Source organism: Mesoplodon bidens (genome assembly GCF_964165515.1).
Source record: "Mesoplodon bidens genome assembly, chromosome: 15".
Taxonomy (NCBI): Eukaryota; Metazoa; Chordata; class Mammalia; order Artiodactyla; family Ziphiidae; genus Mesoplodon; species Mesoplodon bidens.
The window spans coordinates 21,845,556-21,872,232 of NC_138171.1; the positions used below are offsets into that span (position 1 = coordinate 21,845,556).

A 26,677-nucleotide genomic window follows, 5' to 3' on the forward strand; every position below is an offset into this window, starting at 1 on the left:
CTTCTGCTTGCTTTGGATTTATTTTGATTTATTTTATTTTATTTTATTTGTCTTTTTCTAGGTTCTTGCTGTGGGAGTTTAGATTATTGATATTCATTTAAGAGCTTTTCTCTTTTCTAATATATATATTTAGTACTATAAATTTCCCTTTCAGCATGGCTGTACTTATGTCTTACAAATTTTGATATGTTGAACTTTTATTTTCACTCATTTCTATGTATTTTGTAAAAATTTCCCATGACATTTCCTCCTTGATCCATGAATTATTTAGAAATGTGTTGCTTAATTTCCAGGTGTGTGAAGATTTTCCTGTTCTCTCTCTATTAGTAATTTCTAGTTTGATTCCATCGTGGTTGGGGAACACACTGTATGATTTTAGTTCTTTTAAATTTGTTGAGGTTTATTTTGTGGTCCAAGATATGGTCTATCTTGGTGTGTGTTCTGTGGACACTTGAAAAGAATGTATATCCTACTGTCATAATATTCAGTAAATGTCAATTATGTAAATGTTGGTTGGTGTAGTTGAGCTCTTGTGTTATAATTGCTATTGTTCTATCAGTTGTTGGGAGAGGAATGTTGAAGTCACCACCTATACTTGTGGTGACCACCTGTACTATTCCTTTCAGTTTTATCCATTTTTGCTTCACACATTTTGCATCTCTGTTTTGTGCATACACACTTAAGATTACTATGTCTTCTTCATAGATTTACCCTTTAATCATCATATAATGTCCTTTATTGTCTCTGGTAATTTTTTTTGCTCTGAAGTCTACTTTATCTGATATTAATATAGCTAGTCTTGCTTTCCTTTGATTAATGTTTACATGATAATATCTTTTTCCATCTTTTTACTTTCAACCTGACTATGTCATTATGTTTGAAGTGAGTTTCTTGTAAACAGCATGTAGTTAAGTCATATTTTTTAACCAACTCTGACAGTCATTTTTTATTGGTGTATTTAGACATTTTACATTTAATATAATTATTTTATTTATTTATTTATTTATTTATTTTTTGCGGTACGCGGGCCTCTCACTGCTGTGGCCTCAGTGGCCATGGCTCACGGGCCCAGCCGCTCTGTGGCATGTGGGATCTTCCCGGACTGGGGCACGAACCCGTGTCCCCTGCATCAGCAGGCGGACTCTCAACCACTGCGCCACCAGGGAAGCCCTTAATATAATTATTGATATTTTAGAGGTTAAGTCTGAAATTTAATTCTTTCCTCCAGACTTCCTTTACTTGAACATTTTTTAGAATTCCATTCAATTTATCTATAGTGTTTCTGAGTGTATCTCTTTGTATAACCATTTTAGTGGTTCTTCTAGGTATCATATTATGTGTATATAACTTATTTTTGACAGGTCTAGTGAAGTAAATGTACCTTACTTCCTTTATGTCTCTTTACCCTTTCCTGTTTATATTTGTCTGAAATATATCCTCTAGATACATTTAGAACCACATCAGTCAGTGTTATAATTTTTGCTTTAACTATCAAACACAATTTACAAAATTTAAGAGAATAAGAAAAACCTATTGTATTTATACATATTTTTATTAACCATGTTCTTTCTTCCTCTTTGATGTTCCAAGATTCTTTTTTTTTTTTTTTTTTTTTTTTTAATTTCCTTTCTGTTTAGAGAATTTCCTTTAGCCATTCTCGTAGAGTAGGCCTGCTGGTGACAAATTCTCTTAGTTTTCCTTCATCTGAGGATATCTTTCCAGTTCATTCCTCTTTTTTTTTTTTTTTTTTCCTCCTGATGGACATTTTTGCTGGGTATAGGATTCTGTGTTGACAGTTTTTTTTTTTTTTTTTTTCAGCACCTGAAAATTATTGTGTTGCTTCCTTCTGGCCTACATGGCTTCTGAGGAAAAATCCAGCGTCATTCAAATAGTTTTTCCTATATAGGCAAGGTATCATTTTTCTCTGGCTGCTTTCAAGATTTTTTGTCATTTGTTTTCATAAATTTTAATTTTAATTATAATTGGTGCACATTTCTTTGGGGTAATCCTGTTTAGGGTTCACTCAGCTTCTTGAGTATATAGATTTATGTCTCTTGCCAAATTGGGGGAGCTTTCAGTGCTTTGAGTCCTTTTTCAACCCTGCCCTTTTTCTTCTCTCATTCTGGGATGTTTAAATCATTTGTTATAGTCCCATAGATCCCTGAGCCTCTTTTCAGTCTGTTTTCTCTTTGTTGTTCAGATTGAGTAATTTCTAAAGATTCTTTCCTTTGTCCCCTCCATTCTCCTGTTGAGCCCATCTGCTGAGCTTTTTATTTGTTATTGAATTTTTCAGTTCTAAAATTTCTGTTTATTTCTTCTTTGTATCTTCTATTTCTTTCCTGAGGTTTTCTGTTCTTTTGTTTTAAACAAGTTCATAATCGGTTATTGAAGCATTTTCATCACAGCTGCTTTAATAACTTTGTCAGGTAATTCTAATGTCTCTGTCATCTTAGTGTTAACGTATATTGATTGATTTTTCTTTTTTTATTCATTTGGAGATCTTCCTGGTTCTTGGGTATGGTGAATGATTTTTGACTGGACATTTTTGTATTATGTTCTAAGACTCTGGACCTTATAGAAGTCTTCTTTTTAGTTGGCTTCCTCTGAAACCACTCTGGCAGGATAAGGCAGGGGTGGGGGGGACCAACCTTGTTACTTCCAAGTGTAGGTAGAAGTCCAGATTCCTCACTCAGCCTCCTTTGACACCCGTGAGGGAGGGCTCCTAATTACTGTTAGGTAGAAGTGGGAGTCCTGTCTCCCCACTCCTACTTAGCCTTCTTTTTCTTTCCCCCCATCTGTATTGAGATGGAATTGACATATAACATTGTAAAAGTTTAAGATGTACCATGTAATGATTTGATACACATATCAGTGTATATATATATTGAGAATGGTTACCACAATAAGGTTAGTTAACACCTCCATCACCTCACACAATTACCCTTTTGTGTGTGTGGTAAGAACATTTGAGATCTACTCTACTGTCTTAGCAACTTCATGGATCATCAGACTGACCTTGCAAACTTTTATAATAGATTCCCAAAACATACCTGCTCCACCCCACCCCCAACATAGATTCTGATTCAGTAGATCTGGTGTGAGGCCCAGGAATCTGTACTTACGTTGTTTCCCCTTGGTTCTGATAAACAGTTGGGTTGGAAACCTCTGGTGTAGTGAAAAGAATGCATACAACCTTTGGAGTCACACAGGCTTGAGGTGAATCCCACTGCTTGCTGTGTAACCTTGGGCATCACTTAATCTCTCTGAACCTTGTGTTACTCAGCTTGTAGACGAGGAATTTATTTATGTACATTGCCTAGCATATGGTGGGTTTTTTCAACAAATATTAATTCTCTTCTTTCTAGTCAAGAACTTGTGTTGGCAATTCTTTTATTTAAACTCCTATTTCTGGAATCTAAACCCAGTCTTTCTACCATGTGCTAGTTAATTCAAAGTTAGAAGTTTTAGGGCCTCCCTGGTGGCGCAGTGGTTGAGAGTCCGCCTGCCGATGCAGGGGATGCGGGTTCGTGCCCCGGTCCGGGAGGATCCCATGTGCCGCGGAGCGGCTGGGCCCGTGAGCCATGGCCGCTGAGCCTGCGCGTCCGGAGCCTGTGCTCCGCAACGGGAGAGGCCACAACAGTGAGAGGCCCGCATACCGCAAAAAAAAAAAAAAAAAAAAAAAAAAAAAAAAAAAAAAGTTAGAAGTTTTAGAGATCATCTTATCCACCGAGTTTATTTTATGTTGAGGAAACTAAAATTCATGGAAACCACACATCAGGTACTGTCAGAGCCAGGACTATCACCCAGATTGTCAGATTCCTGTTCTCATACTCATTCTGTCTGGAAACACCCTAAAAAATGGGCTGGCATACAGTCAAAATCTAGAACTATGAATGCCACCTGAGAGTCAATCTAGTAAGATCCTCCTGTAATGGATGAGATCAACTACCTGTAGGAATAACTCACCCCAGGAGAAGAGGATGGTGGGTTTTTCCCAGACTCCAGTTCACACATATCTGATATCAAAGATCCACCAAAGAGAGAGCCAGACCTTAGTCTGTGGTGATGGATTCAACAAGCATTTATTGAATGCCTGCTCTTTGCCGGAAGCAATAAACAAAACTGTCAACTATTACTGCCCTCATAGAGCTTATATTTTAGCGGGAAGAGAGAGACAATAAACAAATAAATAGGTGGATAACTTGGTTTGACAGATGGTACTAAATGCTATGGAGGAAAATTTCAAAGGCAGGGGAAGGAGATTGGGAGTGCAAGGCAGGGGAGGAGTGAGGGTGGGTTGCAGTTTTAAGTTGGGGTGATCAGAGAAGACCTCCCTCAGAATTCACATTTGAGTAAAGCCCTGAAAGGTTAGAGAGCAAGCCGTGAAGATATATCGTGGAACAGCAAGTTACAAAGGCCCCGAGCAGGTGGTTTCATCAGAACATCACCCCTGTGTGAGGCATGGCTCACTTGCCATGATGGTGTCTCCCTCTCGTCTCTGCCTTTATTAGGGGCTACAACTTTTCTGCTTTCTGGCCTTTGCTTGTGAGGTATTGTTCCTTGAACAGCCTTCCCATGCAGCCCCAAGTGTGTAGTCCCCCCACCCCAACATAAACCCTCCTCCCTCCATGAACCCTTCCTTTTTGGTGTTCATTCTTTTTCTGAGTTCCTTTTGTACTTCCCTGGGGTTTTTTCCTCCCTTTTTCACTTTTTAACTATATGATACAATAAATACCTTGTGGTCTAGTGTCTTATCTTTTAAGTGTCTGTAAAGTATAGCACCTACAGATTGTCCCGTTTGCACCACCTGGATGCCATGGCCCAGGGATCTTACACAGCCCATTCCTATGAAAAGGCAGAAAGAGATGGGAAGGAGGGGAAGAAGCTGCCAGGGGAATGGGTTCATTCAAGCACTCCGATTGCAGATCTCTTCCCCCACCTCCCCAGTGACTGCTTTCTATGACCACGGAAGGGGTACACTGAACTCAGAAAGGGTTAGAGTCAAGAACTGGTTTATATAGTCACTGTCTGCCACAGTTGAACTCTGGGTTGTTTTCTCTGCTCACCCTGAGAATCAGATTGTTCTGAATGCCTCACCCCAGTATCACTTTCTGGGCCAGAATACCCCAGTTGCTGTCAGTTATATAAACATCAAACTTTGCAGTGCCACTTTAATCAGTGTTGCATTTTATCGGACTAGAATCTAGGACTCCTAAGCTTCTAAATCTCTGAGCAGTTCCTTCTGTAATTGACATATTGTCACACAGTTGTGATTTCATGACCATCCCATAAAGGTATATGATTGCCTTTTATAGTCATGCTATACTAGCAATTTGTTATACTCTCTTCCTTACAGAAAGCTGGTTTATGTATTTCTGAGCCCGTAACCCATTCTTTTGAAGATCTCCAATTGTGGTAAGTCTTCATCTGTATAGTATCCCATTGGGAGAATATACCACAGTTTATCCATTCTACTATAGATGTGCATTTGGGTAGTTTCTTTGTGGGGACAGTTGTGGCTAGTGTATTCCAGAACACATCTATTGGTAAATTTATGTATGTATTTCTGTTAGGTATATATCAAAGAATGTGATTACTAGATCATAGAGCATATGTATGTTTACCTTTAGAATAATAGATATTGCCTAAGGATTTTCCAAAGTAGTTGTATCAATTACACTCTTACCAGCATTGAATGAGAGTTTTGGTTGTTTTATATCCTTGCCAACGCCTAGGATTTTCTTTTCCTTTTTCTTTTTTTCCCCTTTTTTTCAGCTTAGCCCTTCTGGTGGGTGTGTAACGGTATTTTGTTGTGGTTTTTTTTTTTTTTTTTTTTTTTTTTTTTTGTGGTACGCGGGCCTCTCACTGTTGTGGCCTCTCCCGTTGCGGAGCACAGGCTCCGGACGCGCAGGCTCAGCGGCCATGGCTCACGGGCCCAGTGGCTCCGCGGCATGTGGGATCTTCCCGAACTGGGGCACGAACCTGTGTCCCCTGCATCAGCAGGCGGACTCTCAACCACTGCGCCACCAGGGAAGCCCTTGTTGTGGTTTTATATTGCATTTTCTGGAGCAGTGATGTTAATGTCTTTTCATATGTTTATTGGCCATTTGGATATCCCCTATTGTGGTATGCTTGTTCAAGTTCTTTTCCATGTTTCTGTTGGATTGTCTTTTTCTTAATGATTTATAGAAAATCTTTTATATTAACTTCAGTGTAGTCCAATTTATCATTTTTTTTATGGTTAGCTCTTTTCTGTGTCCTGTTTAAGAAATCTTTGGCTACTCCAAGATTACAAAGACGTTCTTTGTTTTCTTCAGAAAGCTTTGTTATTTGACATTTCATGTTTAAATCTAGTATGAGATGTAATCAAGACCTATATATTTTTTCATGTGGATAGCCAGGTGGCACAGTACCTTTAATTGAAAAGACCATTCTTTCCCAGTTGATTTCAGTGTCAACTTTGTCAGGTATGTGAGTCTACATATGGACTCTCTGTTGTATATGTGGGGGCTATTTCTGGACTCTATTCAGTTCCACTAATCTGTTTGTCTTTCTTTTTGCCCTTTAATTATTGTATCTTTACAGTAAATCTTGAAATCAGATAGTGTAAAAATGACACCACCAAAATTTACCAATTTAATTCCTCTTCTTCAAGATTGTCTTTGCTATTCTAGGTTGTTTGCATTCCCATATCAATTTAGAGTCGTCTTATAACTTTCTATAAAAATGCTGCTGGGGTTTTGATTGGGATTATGTTGATTCTATACCAGCGGTTCTTATCCAGGGCGATTTTTGCCCTACACAGGACATTTGGCAGTATCTGGAGACATTTTTGGTTGGTACTCTTGGGGGAGTGCTACTGGTATGTTGGGGACAGAGGCCAAAGATGCTGCTAAATATCTGACAGTGCACAGAACAGCTCTCCACCAACAAATTATCCAGCTCAAAATGTCAGTAGTGCCACTGTTGAGAAACTCTGAATTCATGTAATCAGTGTTTCAGTTGGGCTTCTGTCCACCATCTTATTAAGTATTTGTTTTCTGTTTGACCCACCAGTTTTGCTTTCCTTTTTCTCATTTTTCACCTTTTGGATCAATCAAAAGTACTTATTATCCCATTTTTACTACTGTCTGAACTTTTATAGCTCTTTTGGAGTTTACCCTATAGATTTCAACATGCATTCTTGACATGCATTCTTGACAGTCTAATACAGATTTTTTAATCACTTCCTGATACTGCTAGACTCTTAATACACTTAACTCCTTTTATACTATCCATGCACCTTTTGTGCATTATTGTCTTGCATTTTACCTTCAGTTGTGAAAAATAGTTTTATAGGGTGTAAAATTCAAGGTTGGTAGTTACTTTCTTCTCACACTTTAAAGATGTCATTCTGTTTTTTTCTGGATTTCATCATTTCTTTAGAGAAGTTGCCTGTCACTTCTGTTGCTGCATTACTTTTAAGATTTTTCTCCATACTTTTGGTTTTTCAGCAGTTTGACTATGATGTGTCTGTGTGTGTTTCTCTTTGTATTGTCAACTTGGGCTTTGCTGAGCTTCTTGAATCTGTGGGTTGATCTCTTTCATTTGTTTGGACGTTTCTCAGCCATTTGTCCCCCAGCAGCAGCCTTCTCTCAGAAGTCATGTATTTTGAGATCCCTGAAGACTACGGTTTTGCATATAGGACTCCATTCCTATATGACCACATTAAAAGCATCATGGTTTCTTTTTCCTCAGTGACAGCCCTCAGCCTGGGCCTCTTCGTAATCCTGAGCCATGTCCAGGATCAGCAAATGGAAAACAAACAAACAAACAAAAAAACCCAACTATTGATTGTTGACTTACTGTGAACTTTCATCCTTCACTAGAGTATTAGTTCATCTGGTCTTTGTTGCTTCTGCAATTATTTGATGCTTTAAGAAACGATTTTTATAATTTATCTGGTTTCTCTAGTTGTCACCAGGAGTATTGGCCTGCCATACCTTACTATATCCTACTTGAAAGGAGAATCTGTACAGATGTTTCTGAGTGCTTATCATATGCCAGATGCCCTTGTAGGTTCTAGGTGTAGGATTGCCCAGTCTAAAGTAGGTAAAACAGGCATATACAAAATAATTCAGCATGCTAAATACTGTAATAGCAGTACGTACAGTGGTAGGAGAAAGGAGGAGAATATGAAATAGCACTACCTGTTTAGGAAATTGCAAGTTTTATAATTTCACATGGTTGCAGTTTCAAGTTCAAGCGGTGAAGCAGTGCGAAATGAGGTTGATGAGACAGGCAGGGGCCTGATGGTGCAGGGCCCTGTATGCCATGGTAAAAAAGGTGTCTGTGCTTTAGGCAGGCTACAAAGAGCAGGTGAAGGATTTTAAACATGGAAAAGAGTGATCCAGATTTTTGTTTTAAAAAAATTACTTACATGTCAGTGTGAAATACGGATTCAAGAAGGGCAAGCACACAAGGCAAGGGTGGCCAGAGAAGAAACCATTACGGTCAGTCCAATATCAAATAGATGATTATCATCATCAACAGCTTTGAAAGATGTTGATGGGGTAGAACTGATGAAATTTAAAGGAACAGTGGAATGAAGAGGGAGGTGAAGGAAAGCAGAGAGGCTAAGGCGTCTAGCCCAGGTGAGGACCATAAATCACAAAGGGAATACAGAAGAAAACGGATAAGTTCAGTTTGGGACAGGTTGTGTTCTCACTTCACTTGCTCTATTACAGTTTTTGTCATATAATCTGAGAACATAGTTCAGGGGACCCCAGGTTACTGTCTTGAAACTCCTGAGATAAATAAGAGAGATGCAGAGCCCCCGGCCATCGCCTTCACCCCAGCTTTAACCAGACCCTCTGATTTTATCTGTTTTACGTGCTGGGCTTCCACTTAAACGTTTTATTGGAAGAAAGTTTTCCATGCTAAAAGAAAAAAAAGTTACTCAGCAACGTTTCCTTCTTCATTCATCTTCCCATTTTAGGTCTGTTTCGAGTCACTTCTTGTTTGAATGGAGTCCTCTGGTAGGGCACGTGGTGCTACTCTCTCTGAATCCTTGCATACGGCTCTTTCACCCTGACAGCTGAATATCTTCGCTGTAAGTAGGGTTTGGGGGCCACAATCCTTTATTTGCAGTCAGTAGATGCTCTTCCACTGTCTTCTATTGCAAATGAGAAGTCCAAAGACGGTCTTTTTCCTTTATAAGTTATTTGTTGTTTCTTCCTGAAGGCATATGTGATTTTTTTTTTCCGTTTATCTTTTAGTGTACAGGAATTTTACCACAATTTGACTAGATGTGTATCCTTCAGTCTTTTCAATCTCCAGATAAATCCTTTTGCAGCTCAGAGAAATGTTTCAGTTATTTATTTGTTTTAGCTCCTCCATCTGTTCCTTTTTTTCCTTCCAGAATTCCCAGCTATTTATATGTGGGTTCTCCCAGATCTGTGCTCCAAGTCTCACATTTTCCATCTCTTTGTATTTTTGCTCAGTTTTAAGATAGCTCTGCTTGATCTTCCCAGCCACTAATTGGATCTCAGCAATTAACCGCCTTTTTTTTTTTTTAATCAGTTGAGCTTTTTTAGTGTGGAAAGACATGTTTTTAAATTCTAAGAAATATCTTTTGTCTTGTAATTGAATTTCCTTATTGGTCTTAATTATTTTTCATAGTCTTGTCTGTCTCCTTTAGCATTTCTGTTAAACTAAGGTTCACCACCTCAAGGGTGCTCTATTTGCATTTCCTGCTCCTGACTGTTGGGTCCCATTAAGTGGTTACTTCCTTTGCTTCTGTTGTTCTAACTACTAGTACCTTGGGTAAGGCGTGGCACAGTAGCCTCAGGGTCATCAGTGTGTGAGCTGGTGCTGATAGGGTGTCAGTAGTCCCTGGCCCAGCTTTCTGGCCTCCACACCTGATTTTGCTAGTCTGGAATAGGGAAGATTTGAGCTTCTTCCCTTCCCTGGCTTCTTGAGGGTCACAGACCAGGAGATATCCCCCCAAGGAACCTCACAGACCAGCATTGCCTTTCCTCTCATGGAGTTCTGTGGACCAGACTCTGTCCAGGGTATGAGAGCCTGATTGTTGCCCTGGAGCCCTCTCCCGACCCATGGAGGAGATCCAGCACCAGCTCTCTCTCTGGGCTGAGCAGGTCTTGCCCACACCCACCAGGCACCACTTGCCTGCCAGCACTACTGGGGACAGTGAGAAGCAGCGGACACTTTCTTGTCATCATCTGTTCAGAAGCCCCCGGCAAATATTGCTGAGACAGAGAGAGAGAAGGAGACACCACCAGACTAGGTGATCTCTAAACCTCCATCCAGTACCAGCGTTTTACAGTTGTGCATGTTTAATGGTCTCCAGCTTCAACTCAGTCCTCAGTACCCTTGGGCCACACTTTTGTGTCTTCCCAGCATGCTCTGCTTCCCCAAAGGGAATATTTGAGAATTTTATTTCTCTCCTGAAGCCCTCTGTTTACCCGCCTTCTTATTCGCTATCAGTCCATGACTTTGCATTTCCCCTCACAGAGAAAAGAGCCTCTTCTCTGTGAGGGGAAATGCAGAGTCATGGGCTGATAGCCCACGTGTAAAGTCGCACAGCTCCTTCACTTACCTATAAACCTGTCTCCTTTCACTGCCTGCGTGCCATCCACCTCTCCATCCTGTTCAAATCTCTCTTCTCCCGTGGTCTCTGTGATAGTGTGCGCTCCTGGTTTTCCCATTTCTCTGGCCACTCCCTTTCATTTTGTTTTGCTTTCAGTCTCACCCAGCTCTGAGTCTTCTCCTGTATTACTGGCTGCCAGGGGGTCTTTTCAGTGCATAAAATTGTTTCTATCACCCTCTGCTTGAAACCTCTCCATGACAAGAACAGGTAAAATTAGTCCAGGCTGATAAAAGTCAGAGTAATGGTTACCTCTGGGCAGGAGAAATAGGAATTGATTGCAAAGGGGCATGAGGGAGCTTTCCAGGGTGCTGGAAATATTATATATCTTATTTTGGGTAGTGGTTCTATGAGTCTCTGCGTACATTAAAATTCACTGAGCTGTTATGTTAAGACTAGTGCCTTTCGCTCTATGTATATTATACCTCAAGTTAAAAAAGACGAAACCTTCAGTGGCTTTCCATCACTACCACAGGTTAAAATCCATACTCCTTAGAATAGCCCACAGGTTCCAATTCACTCCTCCCTTGAGTCTTGGCTCAAGGCATCTTCCTCCCGTGAAACCCACCCTGGCTTTCTGAGTGTTATGACGCATACGTCTTCTACACTCATGTAGGACCATAAGCACAGGCCTAGCCTAATTCTTAAGAGACTGTGTTGTAACTGTACATCTGCTTCCCTCCCTGGACTGGGAGCTCCCTAAGACTAGGAACCGGCTCTTTTCCGTTCCACTGCTCCCCTAGCACCGTGTGGAGTGACTGGTACATAAGCCCCCACTGAATGTCTGTTGAATGAATGAGTACAAGTTCACTTTGTATTTGCTTTGAGCTTGGCCTTCTTTACTGAAAAGTCTTCTCCCTCCAGCCTGCAGGGTGTTTCCTCAGTGAGAGGAAGCCTGTTGCACAATGGCGGTTTTTGATACTCCAGAGGAGGCCTTTGGCGTCTTGCGTCCCATCTGTGTTCAGCTCACAAAGACCCAGACAGTGGAGAATGTGGAGCGTCTGCAGGCACAGTTACAAGTCGTGAGTGACTCTGCCCTTCAGGAACTTCAGCAGTACATCCTCTTCCCTTTGCGATTTACCCTGAAGACCCTGGGCCCCAAAAGAGAGCGCTTGATCCAGAGTGTGGTGGAATGCATCACCCTTGTCCTCTCTTCAACGTGTGTGAAGGAACAAGAACTTCTCCAGGAACTCTTTTCAGAACTCTCTGCTTGCCTGTATTCACCCAACTCCCAGAAACCTGCAGCTGTGTCAGAGGAGTTGAAATTGGCTGTGATCCAGGGCCTCAGTGCATTAATGCACTCGGCTTATGGGGACATCATTCTGACTATTTATGAGCCCTCCATTCTGCCTCGTTTAGGATTTGCTGTATCTTTACTGTTAGGCCTAGCAGAACAGGAGAAATCAAAACAAATTAAAATGGCTGCCTTAAAATGTTTACAGGTTCTACTCTTTCAATGTGAGTGTCAAGACCATCCAAGGTCCTTGGATGAACTTGAGCAAAAGCAGCTGGGGGATTTGTTTGCTTCTTTTTTACCTGGCCTCTCAACTACACTGACCAGGGTCATCACAGGAGACTTTAAACAAGGGCACAGCATTGTCGTGTCTTCCCTAAAGGTCTTTTACAAGACAGTGAGCTTCATTATGGCTGATGAACAGCTCAGAAGGGTCTCAGAGGTCCGAGCAAAGCCTGCTGTGGAGCACAGAGTAGCGGAGCTGTTGGTGCACAGGGAAGCCAGTTGGGTAAAAAATACCGGCGACAGGTTGACTGTCCTTATTAAAAAGATAATTGAGTGCGTTTCAGTTCACCCACACTGGAAGGTGAGGCTGGAACTGATAGACTTTGTCGAGGCCCTTCTCTTGAAGTGCAGTCAGTCACTGGTCGAATCAGCTGGTCCCCTTCTGAAGGCTCTGGTGAGTCTGGTAAATGATGAGAGTCCTGACGTCCAAGCCCAGTGCAATAAAATTCTGAGATGTTTTGCAGATGAGAAAGTCGTGGTGGGCAGCAGAGCCTTTGCTGACATCTTGTCAGAAAACCTGCACTCCCTTGCCACGTCCCTTCCCCGCCTGATGAACTCCCAAGATGATCAGGGCAGATTCTCTACTCTCTCCTTGTTACTCGGGTACCTGAAACTCTTGGGCCCCAAAGTGAACTTTGTCCTCAACTCTGTGGCCCATCTCCAGCGCCTTTCCAAAGCGCTTATCCAAGTTCTGGAATTAGACGTGACCGACATCAAAATCGTTGAAGAGCGGCATTGGAACTCTGAGCATCTGAGCACTTCTCCAGAGACTTCAGCCTCGCGGCCATGGGCTCAAATGCAGAGGAGATATTTCCGCTTCTTCACTGACGAGAGGGTTTTCCTGCTCTTGAGGCAGGTTTGTCAGCTTCTTGGTTTCTATGGGAACCTCTACTTGCTCGTGGATTCCTTTATGGAACTGTACCACGAGTCTGTGGTTTACCGGAAGCAGGCCGCCATGATCCTTAATGAACTGGTTGTAGGGGCTGCTGGGTTAGGGGTAGAGAATCTTCATGAAAAACACGTTAAAACAAACCCAGAGGAACTGAGGGAGATCGTGACATCAATACTTGAAGAATACACAAGCCAAGAAAACTGGTATTTGGTCACTTGCCTGGAAGCTGAAGAAGTGGGAGAGGAGCTGACTATGATGCAGTCAGGCATTCAGGCCCTCACATCTGGTGCACACACCTACCAGGCTACCTCTTCTCCCACCTTCTCAAAGCCAAGTCCCACGATCTGCTCCATGAACAGTAACATCTGGCAAATATGCATCCAGTTGGAAGGGATTGGCCACTTTGCACACGCACTAGGGAAAGACTTCCGTTTGCTCTTGATGTCAGCCCTCTATCCAGTCCTGGAGAAAGCTGGAGACCAAACCCTGCTTATCAGTCAGGCGGCCATCAGTACCATGATGGACATTTGCCAGGCTTGTGGCTACGACTCCCTGCAGCAGCTGATCAATGAGAATTCAGACTATTTGGTAAATGGGATCTCTTTAAATCTGCGTCATCTATCTCTCCACCCGCATACCCCGAAGGTCTTGGAAGTCATGCTACAGAACTCAGATGCTAGCCTGCTCCCGTTGGTGGCAGATGTGGTTCAAGATGTCTTGGCTACCCTGGACCAATTTTATGATAAGAGAACAACTTCCTTTGTCAGTGTACTGCATGCCCTGCTGGCAGCATTAGGTACATTGAGAGCCCTTTTTTAATGCTGATTGGAGGGAAGGAATAGTATCCTTGTTTGCCTAACTGTTTTTTTCTTTGTTTGGGGTTACGCTATGGAGGACGTTATTTGAATAGGTGTCTGTCTGGTCCCACACGTTACGGTAGAGTTCCATTGCTTATGTTTTTATACTTTTAATAATCTCTACCATCTATTGAACCCCTGCTCTGTCCCAGGGACATAAACCCTGCAGACTAAATGTAAACATTATTTTTATTTTGCAGGTAAGGAAAACTAAGGCTCAGTGAGCTCCTACTTAGCCAAGGTCACACAATTAATAAGGAGGCAAGTCAGGATTTATGACAACTTTGTTCTTTTCAATATACCAGACTGCTTCTGACAATATTTAGAGTTAGCAGTATCTATGCTAATGGCGAACAGGACTAATGTAAATTATTCAGTCCACACATAATCTAGAACAGTACTGTCCAATAGACCTTTCTGTGATGATGGAACTGTTCTATATCTATTCTGTCCAATACAATAACTACATGTGGCTAGTGCAGCTGAGGAACTGAATTTTTTATTTTTACTTAAATAGCCACATGTAGCTAGCTAGTGACTGCCATGTTGGACAGAGCAGGTCTAGAAACTTTCTTTTAACCTTTTAATTGTATGAGGTGGTTTGAATTTCTCTACTTCCCTTTCACCCTGTTGGGTGTCTGTTGGAGGTGTTACCCACCATTAAAATGGCAAAGTTTGGGGCTTCCTTGGTGGCGCAGTGGTTGAGAGTCCGCCTGCCGATGCAGGGGACACAGATTCGTGCCCCGGTCCGGGAAGATCCCACATGCCGTTTAGCGGCTGGGCCCGTGAGCCATGGCTGCTGAGCCTGCACGTCCGGAGCCTGTGCTCCACAATGGGAGAGGCCACAACAGTGAGAGGCCCGCGTACTGCAAAAAAAAAAAAAAAAAAAAAGGCAAAGTTTTGGACTATGAGAAAGAGAATCCCTTCACTGGATAGTCAATCTTCGAATGAAAAAAAAAAAAAATATATATATATATATATATATGAGCTATATACATGAGTTCCTTTTATCCAAAGAGCATACCTCCAGTATTTATTTCAGTACTTCTAATAGCCGCCAAAGTAGGTGGAAAGGTCACTGACCTCATTTCGTCAGCTGAAAAAGCTAAGACCGTGTAAGAAAGTTTCTCAAGGAAGGTGACTGAACAGGGACAGTCCTCTGCCCTGTAGCTGATACCACTTCCAGTGTTCATTCATTCATTCATGAGCGCTCACATGCAGTGTACGTATTCTTTTTTTTTTTTTTTTTCTTTTTTTTTTTGCGGTATGCGGGCCTCTCACTGTTGTGGCCTCTCCCGTTGCGGAGCACAGGCTCCGGACGCGCAGGCACAGAGGCCATGGCTCACGGGCCCAGCCGCTCCGCGGCATATGGGATCCTCCCAGACTGGGGCACGAACCCGTATCCCCTGCATCGGCAGGCGGACTCTCAACCACTGCGCCACCAGGGAGGCCCCAGTGTACGTATTCTTTTATTCATTCAGCAAAGATTACCTGCAGTATGTTAGACACTGTGCTAAGTAGTCAGGATTCAGCAGTGAACAAGATGACTAAACTCAAGGAGCTTTCCTGCTACCGCAAGAGAGTAGCAGGACAGTAGCAGAGTGGTCAGGGGGCTTGATCATGGCACTTCCTTCCTGAGGAAACGGCATTAGAGCTGAGACCTGAAGGCTGAGAAGGGCCCATCAGTACATATGGAGCTGCCACATCCTTTTTATGGTTTTTAAGAACATTCAGGCAAAGGGAACAGCAGGTGCAAAGGCCTGGAGGGAAGAAAGGGCTTGGAGTCTTTGGAGAATGGAGAAGAGATCATTGTGGAGACAGGGACACAAGATGAAATTGGAAGGCTAGGTGAGGATGAATCCCACGGGGCCTTGTAGACCAAGGGAAGGAGTGGGGGTTGTATTTTGCAACCACTCAGAAGCCCGTGTGCTGGACTAGTCACTGGGATGGCAGTGGTGACCAAGAAGAACATGGAAACACTCCTAAGACTGGCTTACTGCTTATGGATTTTAGACTATGAGTGGCTTCCATGGCCCAAATATCCCCCAGGCTTCCATGCTTAGCGTTTTGAGTAACTCTACTACACGTCAGTTTGAGTTTTAAAAAATATATTAACAAAAGGCCTATTAAATATATCCTCTCAGGAGATATCTCCATTTGGGCCATGAAAATTGAATTGCCTTAGATTGCCAGTGTCTTTGGTCATCTCTAAAGAGGAATCCTGTGTAGCACCTTTTCTCTAAATTGCAGAGAGGAAAATGAGAATGGTTAAGCTTGACTTGAGAGCATCCTAGGAAAAGCAGCAAAAGTGGGGATAGCTTTTCTGAAAGTTTTGAGATAACCCCGACTACACTTGCATTTTGAGTGGTAAGCAGTACTGGGGAGTGGATCAGTCTTACCCAAATCAAAGTAGCACTGTCTGCTGGCGTGTCCTCTTGTCATTCGAATTGTCTTAACTGATGGTCACTCTTTTAAGATGGGAGTGGAAGTGTGGTCTCAGAGAACTTCCAAAAGGTTTTAAAAGAACCCAGTATTTCTTTTAGGAAATTGAGTTACCACATACACAGTGTTTCACAGGCATTGACTAAAAAAGCATTAGGTTCCACAGTGAAGGCAAGAAGCATCAGTTAAATTACTGCTTAGCACCAACTACTGATTCAATGATTATTCATAACAACAAAAAAATTGGGTAGATTTGAAAATGAGAAAGCATCCATACCACATACCTCAGCACTCAGAGATTGTGCCACATCCACACATGCAAGGCCGTGTTTCTCTGGACACAATGTTCTATTGTGTGGCTGCACCATTATTTAAGCAGCCCTTTCTTGGTGGACATTTTGGTGGTTTCCAGTCTTTTGCCCTCTCCACCCCCAAAATGCTGCAGTGTACTCTCTGTAGGTCATTTTGGACATGTCTGAGTATACCAGTAGAGTATATTCCTAAGACAGTTGCTGGCTTAGAGGGTACTACATTTAAATCTGTGATAGATAAAAGAGTTTCAAATTGCTCCGTGAAAAGGTTGCACCAATTTAAACTCCCATCAGCAGTGTAAGAGAGCGCCAGTTTTGCCACCCCGTCACCCACACTGTATATTACCTAGCTTTGTGATCTTTGCTAATCCAGTAGGAGAAAAAGTGCACCTTATTATAGTTTAATTTGCATTAAGAGTGAGGTCGAGCTGCTTTGCCTTAAATCTAGAAAATAATCTTTGAAGCATGTCTACTTTTAGCAGTGTAAATGCTGGGCCCTGGCTTTAACCCATTGGGAATGCAGTCCCTCAGAGTACATTAAGGACAGATTTATGTCTGGGCACTGAAGAAATGGCATAATCGAGGTTCCTCCATGTAGGAACCTCCAGGTACTGGACCGAATGCTCTCCCATCCAGCATTTGCTCTCTGCTGCTCCCAGTGGCCTGACCCTGGCGTAGCCCATCTGCTGTTGCTGTGGTCTGTGCAGATGCTCCTTGATAGAAAAGAGATTAGCAGGTGCTAAAGGTCATCAGAGACTTCTCCCCTGCTCTCTGCAAAAGGAGGGCAAAAATTCGGGCCAAAGGGTTTTCTGGTTGATGCATTCTTTAAGTATTAAGGCCCTTATTTGAAATGAAGCCCTAGGGGACCCCAGTATACAAAAAGAGTTCAAATTAGAGCAGGGCTGGTGAAAGAAGGCATAGAAACCCTGTTCCCACCCTTTAACGTGCTGTCTCTGGGTGCCCCTCCCTGTTGTGACCCTGAGACATTTCTGCAGAGCCCTAGGGCTCCTCAAGACAAAGTTTGAAAACCACTGGTTCTGTAATGTTTAAGGCTTATTCTGCGGTGACACATCAGAAGTATTGGAGCATCACTAAAAAAGGAAAAGCTTTGGAGAGAAAATGCCAGCCTTCTGAAGCATTTTATATCAAATACCTATGTGAGACTGTGTCCGCTCTCAAGGCTCTGCAGAGCCTCTCTTCCACTAATGAGCAGTGTATCCTGCACTCAGAATTTTGTCACTGGTAGCTTTCCTCCAGTCTAGCGTATTTATTCATTCAGCATATATTTTGAGCACCCACTCCATGCTGGGCATATTAGCTTTCCAGTGGTGATCAGTGGGACACAGTGTCTAATGGGAGATTCAGACACTAAACAATACATACAAAGTAAATACAGTAATTACAAATTGTGATGAGTTGAAAGAAAAGAACATGGTGCTGTATAAGACAGCGTATAAAAGACCTAAGTTAGATTGGCGGGGTGGGGGGGGTGCGTCAAGGGATGGCTTTACTAGGCAACGTATATTTGTATTGAAACATGAAAAGTGAGTTGGAATTAACCAGATGTTACATAGGAGGTTAAAGTATTCCAGATAGTAAGAACAGCATGTGCAGAGGTTCTAAGGCAGGAGGATACCTGGCACATTGGGCAGCCAGGAGTGGTTAGAAGAGGAGGTTGGAGAGACAGGTAGGGACCGGATCCTGTGGGCACCATGCAGGCCATGGCAGAGAGCTTATTCTACTTAGAAAGTACTAATGCCTGTTGTCAATGACCAAGGTGATCATTATAACACTTTATTTATAGCCCAGTGGTTCCCAGACACAGGTCATCTCGGGCAACTCCAAGAGCAAAGTGTAGGGAAAGAGGGAAGTCATTTGAGCCAAAGACCAGCAAGTCTTGAGAAAGGACGTGAGAATACCACAACAGCCGAAGACATTGAACAGTTTGTGCTGAACTACCTCAAGGAAAAGGATGTAGCAGATGGAAATGTCTCGGATTTTGATAATGAAGAAGGTAACTATTATTTAGTTTGGCCTCAGCTGTTTTTTACTTTTTGGAAGCAGATTATTGTAAAAACAATGAAACATCATGATAGAAAGTTTGGAAATAAGAAAGGTCACAAATAACCCCCGCCATGCAGACGTAAGCATTCTCACTTTGTGTGTCGTCTTTTTCCATCCTTTCCTATTGCAAACCTGTTTTTGTTTGGTTGCAGCCACAGTTTAAATGCATTATACCCTTTTTGCATTTCGTTATATAATAAGGAACTCTTCATGTTGCTATGGAGTTTTCATAATTAATGTTTTAATAGCTGCCACTAAGTATACATTCCCCTGTGGGAAGTTTAGGTTGCTTCTAGCTTTTCACTCTAATAAACAGTGCTGCAGTGCACGATTCTATGCACGTGACCTTTTTCTTCTTTTTGCATATTTCTGGATAAATCTCAGAAGTGAGATTTCTAGGTCAGGGATATGAACATCATGTTATGCTTGCCAAATTGTCTTTCAGAAAGGTTGTGGCAATGTACACCTTCTCTTCTGCAGTTCAGGATTAATACTGGTTTCACCACAAGCTTGCCAACATTGACTATTAACCAGTTTTACTTCTTGCTAAATTAAAATGGTTCTCGTTATTTTACTTTGCATTTCTTTGATTGCTAGAAAGGTTGAGCATCTTTCTGTATGCATCTTTCCTAACAATTTTTTCTTATGCCCATTATCTTTTCATATGCTTTGTCCATTTATTTTATTTATTGGTAGGAGTAGATTCCAGTGTTTTTCTTACCAATTTATATGATAAAGGAGAAGGGAGTTCAGGCTAGTTGAAGCTCTGGCCTATTGTTTTATTCACAAGCTCAATCTGGAGTTTCAGGTCACGAAAGGATTAATAAATTATTAGAATCTCCTCTGCAAATATAAAATGCCAAGTCATAATGAGCTTGGTGGTCTCAGAACTATCCTAAATCAAACTGAGTCCCAAATTAGTTTGTTAGGTCGGAAGAGAGCAGACTTCTTTTTCTTTTTCTTTTTTTTTTTTTTTGGCACTCTACTCTGGTGAACTGAAGCCAGTACCTCCAGGATAACAGGAAATAGTAGTTCAATGCAACTAACTACAACAAGTTCCTTCTAAATAGCAGGGAAGCATCACAAGGCCCAAATAATGATTTATGCAGAGTTGAGTTGTTATTCTCCCCAAGAACAGAATTTTCTAATCAGAAATCTATCAGGCTTTTTCTTCTCAGTTTTGTTTCTTGAGCCAACCCAATCCTTCTCGTAAACTGCACCCCTTGCTCAAGCCTAGAAACCATGAAGAAGAGGCATCTTGATCCCTCGTAATCCAGATTTGCCCTTCTTGTTTGACATTCTAGCATTGTCACTGAATCCATTCTTTCATGATTAGGATCTTCTGGTTCTAGTTGATGTTGGCTAGGAGCAGACCGAATGAATCAAATCTTTCTTCCGATAGCAAAATCCACATCCCTCAGATAACATTTCACAGTAGGTGAATTTCAAACAACAAATCCTCCTCTAGAAAGAAAAGCACAGCCTTATCATTCTTATAATTATCGTTCATCAAGTACACACCACACACTTGGCATTATAAGGAATGTTTGGATTGATGTTGGTTTGACATGGGTTTTTTGTTTTAACCACAGTAAGAGCACCTTGTATATCTGAGGTCCCTTCCTCCAAGAAATCCAAGCATTCTACAAATGCAATTTCATTTATCTTTTCAGCGTCTGTTAGAGACAGGTGTGGACTCTACTGTAAGGTTCTGTTTTTCCAGCAGAGGAAACTGAAATGGCAGAAAGTTAGGGGAGCAATGCTTAGCTCAGTGTAAATGAGCACAGCTGGTATTGAGGGTGTGGGGAGACTGGAGGCTATAAGCAGCTAGAGGAAGACCTTCAGGGGAGGAATTTTGGCCAGGGTTTCATGCAACTCTCAAGTCTTTTTGTTGTTTTAATTTACAAACTTACACCTATCTCATGCAATGCAGCACTCCAGGCAATGAAAAAAATGATAATAGCTGGTGACATTCGTCTCATTTAACTCTCTCAGCAAGCAGATGAGGTATACATGCTTTATCCCTTTTTTTCAAATGAGGTGACGTGGGATGAGAGGAGTTGCTAATAGGATGTGGAGGCAAGACTTTAGTCCTCTGACCAAACCCCATCCCTGTATATTGCACCAGGCTGCCCTGGTGTTGTCCCTCATACCAAGATGCGTAAGGCTTCATCTTGGCCCTCAGAAGATCTTACAGGCTGGTAGAGAAGACAGGCATGTACCCCCTTTAGTCAAAAGATGAACCAAAAGGAAAGGAAAGAGAGTAAAGGGCCAGAGGCCAGCCAGGGAGCTGCCAGCCTCGGGGCTCCAAATTAGAATCTTGCCCTCTTATGTTTTTATTTTAAATATTTATTAATGGCAACTTAGAAAAGACTAAGGATATAGGGAAAAAATAAAAATCATCCATTAACTCATGACCCCGTCTCTGTTAATATTTTGAACTTCCTCCGGTCTTTTTTTTTTTTTTTTTAAGTTTATTTATTTATTTTTGTCTGTGTTGGATCTTCGTTTCTGTGCAAGGGCTTTCTCTAGTTGCAGCGAGCGGGGGCCACTCTTCATCGCAGTGCATGGGCCTCTCGTTGCGGAGCACAGGCTCCAGATGCGCAGGCTCAGTAGTTGTGGCTCACGGGCCCAGTTGCTCCGCGGCATGTGGGATCTTCCCAGACCAGGGCTCGAACCCATGTTCCCTGCACTGGCAGGCAGATTCTCAACCACTGCACCACCAGGGAAGCCCCCTCCGGTCTTTATATAAAACTTTATATAATAGTGCTCACACTGTGTATGCAATTTCGTATCCTGCTTTTCTCTTTTTAACACAATGTTATTTCATAAGCATTTTCCCTTGTCATTAAAGCCCTTGGTAAATGCAAATTTTCAGGCCCTCATAATGTGCCATTCATTGTATGGATATACCATGGTTCATATAACCGTACCCCCTTGAGTGGACGTGGAAGGTTTTCCCCCAGTTTTTAGCTGTTACAGGTAATGCTTCGGTGAATATCTTGACTCGTAGCTTGACCCAAATTTTACATGGTTTCCTTGGGATCAGTTCCTAGACATTTTCCCTTGTAAGTCTTACTCCTGATCTGAAGTTGGGAGATCAAGTTGGGGTGGGGCATCTCTCGTAAAACACTGCCCCCAGTTATGCTCTTTTTCCAGAGGAGCAGTCAGACCCTCCTGAAGTGGATGAGAATGACACTGATCCCAGTGTGCAGCCACCACTGCCAGTGCAGATCCAAATAGCCACGGACGTGATGGAGCGCTGCATCCACTTGATGTCAGACAAAAATCTGAAAATCCGCTTGAAGGTCAGTGTGCGGCCCTTTCCCTGCATTCACAGAGCTGCGGGACTGAGGTTTGGTCTATTGGCAATGACTACATGGATGAGCAAGGAGCCCCCCCTTATCTCCCAGTGCGTGTGCAGTGGCCAAGAGAAGGCATCAGGAGGAATTTATCTGTGGGATGCCCGTCTTACGTCTTTCTGTATCAGTCCAGAGGCCAAAAGGGATCTGAGTCCCCTTGGTAGAATTAAAAACCACAAAGTTTTGGAGCGTTATTGCATCTCCAAGGGGTAAAAAGTCATATGATTTGGAAAGGATATCACTTTCTGAGCTGACTTAATGTGGGACACAGGTTTTAATATTTTGAAGTCATTCGTCCAAGCCTGACGCTAGCCCTTGTCTCTGTTTCTATTTCCATTTTCATCCTAGGCCTGGCACCCACACTTTTCTTAATCTTACATCCTTGTTTGCTAGCAGTTTCCCAAGCAGCCTCCCCATCAGAAAGACTTAAACTATACAGTAGTAACTCCGATAACAGGACAGTGGGGCAGGGTGGGCATGGGGGACACAGCTTTCAGAATCACCTGGGGGCAGATCTTACACCCAAAGGAAAGCACAGCCTGACCCATTCCTCCCTACCCCCAAACAGGAGTGAGAAACAGCCGCCTCCGTGCATTACTGATAGTGATGAGAGCACTTTGCCCTGGTCATGGGTGGGGGGCTGGGAAACCCTGACCCACAGATTACCTCACTCAGCATCTGGGTTTTGCGGAATTTGTTTAGACTTCCCAGAGATACTTCTTAGCACTGACGGGTTTTCCACTCCGGAGGCACTCTTCAGGAGCCTTTTGTTGGTGGTGTCTGGTTTGATACATTAGTAAGCGTCTTCCCTCTTCTGGAGGCTTTGTAGCAGCGTATACACACTGTAGCTATTGAGAGCATCAGCCCTGGAGTCAGGTCTGCACACCCGAGTTCCCGTCCTGGCTCTGCCCTTCACTAGCCATGCCACCTGCAGTAAGTCAGTTCACCTTTGTGAGCATCACCTTCTTTATCTGTAAAATGAAAATGATGGTACCTACCTCACTGGGTCATTGACTATAAATATAAAACAGTTAGCATCAGACGTGGCATATACACTCATTCACTTATTCGCTTATTCACTAAATGCTTATTGAGGACTTGCTATAGGTCAGGCAGAGGGTATATAGAAGGAAACGAAGCAGACGTGATCCCTGTCTTCATGGAACTTCCTAGCTCTCGAGGGGAAAGGGGTAATACACAAATACATATACGTGGAGGAAATGCTCTGAAGGTAATAAGAAGGTTCTATGATAGAAAATGCACCCATGTAGTAAACACATTTTGGGAACCTACTCTACCAAACCCTGTTGAATAAGAGGGAGCTACGTTCTGATTTAGACCAGTTGTCGGGTGATAACATTTAAGTCGAGACTTAAAGGCTGAGAAGGAGCCAGCCCTGCAGGGGCCAACGGAGGGGGAAGAACATTCCAAGCAGAAGGGGAATGATTCACTCAAGTATGATGTAACTTACCCAGTTAGTGACAGAACTCAAATCCAAAGGCAGTCAGTGATACCAAAGCCATTGCCACTGTACTACTCTGCTCTCCTGAGGTTTCTCTTATTCCCCTGCCTAACTATTCAGCCCTCAAGGGCAGGGCCTGTTTTGTTTTTGTTTCTGTTCCAGTCTCCGTGTGACCAGCACACAGTAGTCATCCAATAAGGGTTTACTGCAGACCTCACTCTGTCTTCCTGACTCAGACGTGTACCCTCCCCTGCTCTGGGAAGGCTGGCCCGTCTGTGCTGGAGGGAAGCCTGCACTTGCTTATCGTGGTGACCACTGCCTGTGACACTGAGCAGGTTGTCTGTCTTCAGTGAGCTTTGAGACATGAGAGATCAGGAAACATATTCTCAGGGAAGGTAAAAACCCCAATTTACATCTAGTCTACCCCAGACCTTTCTTCTGAGATTGACCTGTGTCCCAGCTGCCTACCTGACCTCTCCATTTAGAGGTAACAGAACTTGATCTCACCCACCCTCCCGGTTTCCTCCTCCTCCTTTGTTTCTATCTCATTAAGCTGCACCTGCATCTATTCAGTGGCTAAGCCTGAACCCAAGCAGCTCTTTTTGATACCTCTCTTCATCTCCCCAAGAGCGAGTCCTTCAGCAAATTAAGCCATTGCATCTCCAAAACAGGTCTCAAACCCTTCACTTCTCTGCCTCGGCCACGACCATGTAGCCGCGTAACTCCCCGCCTCCCATGTGGACATGCGCCGTGGCTCCCTCAAGGGCCTCCTCACTTCTTCTCACTCCCACTTCAAGTCCCTTCTCCACTCAGCAGCCAGAGTGACCTTTTAAAAACATGAATTGTATCATAGCACGTGCCCGAACATTTCCACGGCTCCCCCACCACATTTAGAACAAAATTAAAAAGTCTTAATGTGACATCTTCGAGGTCCAGCCCCATCTTACCCCTCCTCTGTCACACTTCACGCTGCCCTGCTTTAGTTTTCTAAGCACTGCAAGCTCTCCCTCCTCTGGGTCTTCCTCGTTACTGTTTCCAGTGTGCCTCCTTATAGAAGGTACTTCCTCAGAGAAGCCCTCCCGACAGTTGGTATGGTGTAGATCCCTCCCTTTATCTTGCATTTTCCCCTTGACTTTCCTTCCTTGTACTTGTCACAATTAGTAATCATTCATCCCGTTATTTCGGTGTTATCTGAAGTCTTTCCCCAGTTGACCATAAGCCAAGGAAAGGAAACATAAGTATTTTGTCCCTGTGTGCCCCCCACCCAGTACCTAGCCAGTGCTTGGCATGTAGTCAGGACTCGTAAATATTTCCTTGACTCATGAGTTTCTAAGTTTTACTCTTTTAAAATGGTGACTCGATCCCAGGTATTTGGTTTCAGGCCTTTACTATCTGCCAAAATACCGTCCTCTTTTCTTGCAGGTTTTGGATGTGCTGGATCTGTGTGTGGTTGTTCTGCAGTCCCACAAGAACCAGCTCCTTCCCTTGGCTCATCGGGCGTGGCCTTCGCTCGTGCACCGACTCACAAATGATGACCCCCTGGCAGTGCTCAGAGCCTTCAAGGTACTGCGCCAATGCCCCACCGCCATCAGTCGTGGGGATGGCGGGAAGTGAGCACAGGGCTCAGTGGTGTCTTTTGGGGGTAGTTCTCTTTTTATCCGATTGTGACCTACTATACCTTGAAGAAAGTATAGGCAAATAAGAAAAGCACAAAGAAGAAAATAAAGTCAGTTTCCTTTTGAATTTGAAGCAGAGAGAACTAGTAGATGAAAAGGGCCACCAGTATTCACTGCGCACCTCCTCTGTGCCGGGCAACATGCTTGGCACTTCACACATGAGCTCATCTCCGTACAACGACCTTATAAGGAAGAATGCTGGTATCCCCGTGTTTGACAGAGGAGGAAACAAGCCCAGAACGTTAAGGAACTTCCTCAGGATCACACAGCTAGGAAGTGATAATAGCTGAATCTGAGTTCATGCCCACAAGAGCCAAGATGAAGACGGACTAGGTTCTAGCAGTGGGCGTCCTCTGTCCAGCTGAGCGGCTCTGGACAAGCCCATGACCACCTGTCCCGCCCTTCTCAGAGTTGTTGTCGTCAAGGATAAAGTGGGACTATTTGGTGAAATGCTTTGAAAAGTTAGAAGCCCCCTCTGTGTATGTAAGGTATTATTCTCCCTGACGTAGTTTGGCTTATATTAGCACACATATTTTGGCTTATTTATTTATATCCTTCCTTGTTCTAAAAAGCACTGAAGGCAAGTTACAGAGATACATTTACCATAGCAAGCTAACATAAATTAGAAGTGGGTGAGCAAGATGAGGCAAAGAAAAAAGATGCGTAGGATATAGAATGAAGCCAGGAATGCAACTAATATACTTGGCTAAAGTATTTTGTAAGATTCTTCAGCATATACTGGACCAAAATGCAAGCTCACATTTAAAACATATTAAAAAATCCTTAATATTTTTTTCCAAAGCAAAATACACAAAATGACACACACACACACGCACACGCACACGCACATGTGGGTGGTGGGGGGACAGGAGAAGGAGGGAGGTTGGGGAGAGGAGGATGAGGGAGGTTGGGGAGAGGAAGATGAGGGAGGTTGGGGAGAGGAGGAGGAGGGACGTTGGGGAGGGGAGGAGGAGGGACGTTGGGGAGGGGAGGAGGAGGGACGTTGGGGAGGGGAGGAGGAGGGAGGTCTTGCTGAGTCACTCAGATGTGCCGTTTTCCTTTATGAAAATTAATAGTTTATCTGAAATGACAGCAAGTATAGAAAAATGAAAAAATATAAAGATGTAACTGAGGCTGCTGAGGGCCCTGAAATAAGTGCCTTGTTCTCTACAGAGTTGGTAAATGTTCTCTGTCCTGGATATGCCTTGCTTACCAGTTTTTTTTGTTAATTTATTTATTTAACTTATTTATTTTTGGCTGTGTTGGGTCTTCATTGCTGTGCACGGGCTTTCTTTAGTTGTAGCGAGCGGGAGCTACTCATTGCTGTGGCCTCTCTTGTTGAGGAGCACAGGCTCTAGGCACGTGGGCTTCAGTAGTTGCACATGGGCTCAGTAGTTGTGGCTCACAGGCTCTAGAGCGCAGGCTCGGTAGTTGTGGCACACAGGCT

The 26,677-nt window shown here is 43.1% G+C and overlaps 1 protein-coding gene across 9 annotated transcripts in view; it reads left to right on the forward strand.

Annotated features, from left to right (window-relative positions):
• The window catches only part of TTI1 (TELO2 interacting protein 1), a 44,411-nt gene that overhangs the window by 3,291 nt on the left and 14,443 nt on the right, over positions 1–26,677 (forward strand). For 3 of the 9 annotated variants that reach the window (XM_081257764.1, XM_081257763.1, XM_081257771.1), the window contains exons 2-7: positions 5,357–5,415; positions 8,978–9,091; positions 11,510–13,852; positions 18,471–18,680; positions 21,890–22,038; positions 24,977–25,117. In XM_081257764.1, coding sequence (XP_081113890.1) covers positions 11,551–13,852; positions 18,471–18,680; positions 21,890–22,038; positions 24,977–25,117 — 2,802 coding nt within the window. In that variant the 5' untranslated portion in view covers positions 5,357–5,415; positions 8,978–9,091; positions 11,510–11,550. The remainder of the gene's footprint in view (positions 1–5,356; positions 5,416–8,977; positions 9,092–11,509; positions 13,853–18,470; positions 18,681–21,889; positions 22,039–24,976; positions 25,118–26,677) is intronic. The other 6 variants (XM_081257766.1, XM_081257768.1, XM_081257767.1 and 3 more) reach the window with 3 other exon arrangements.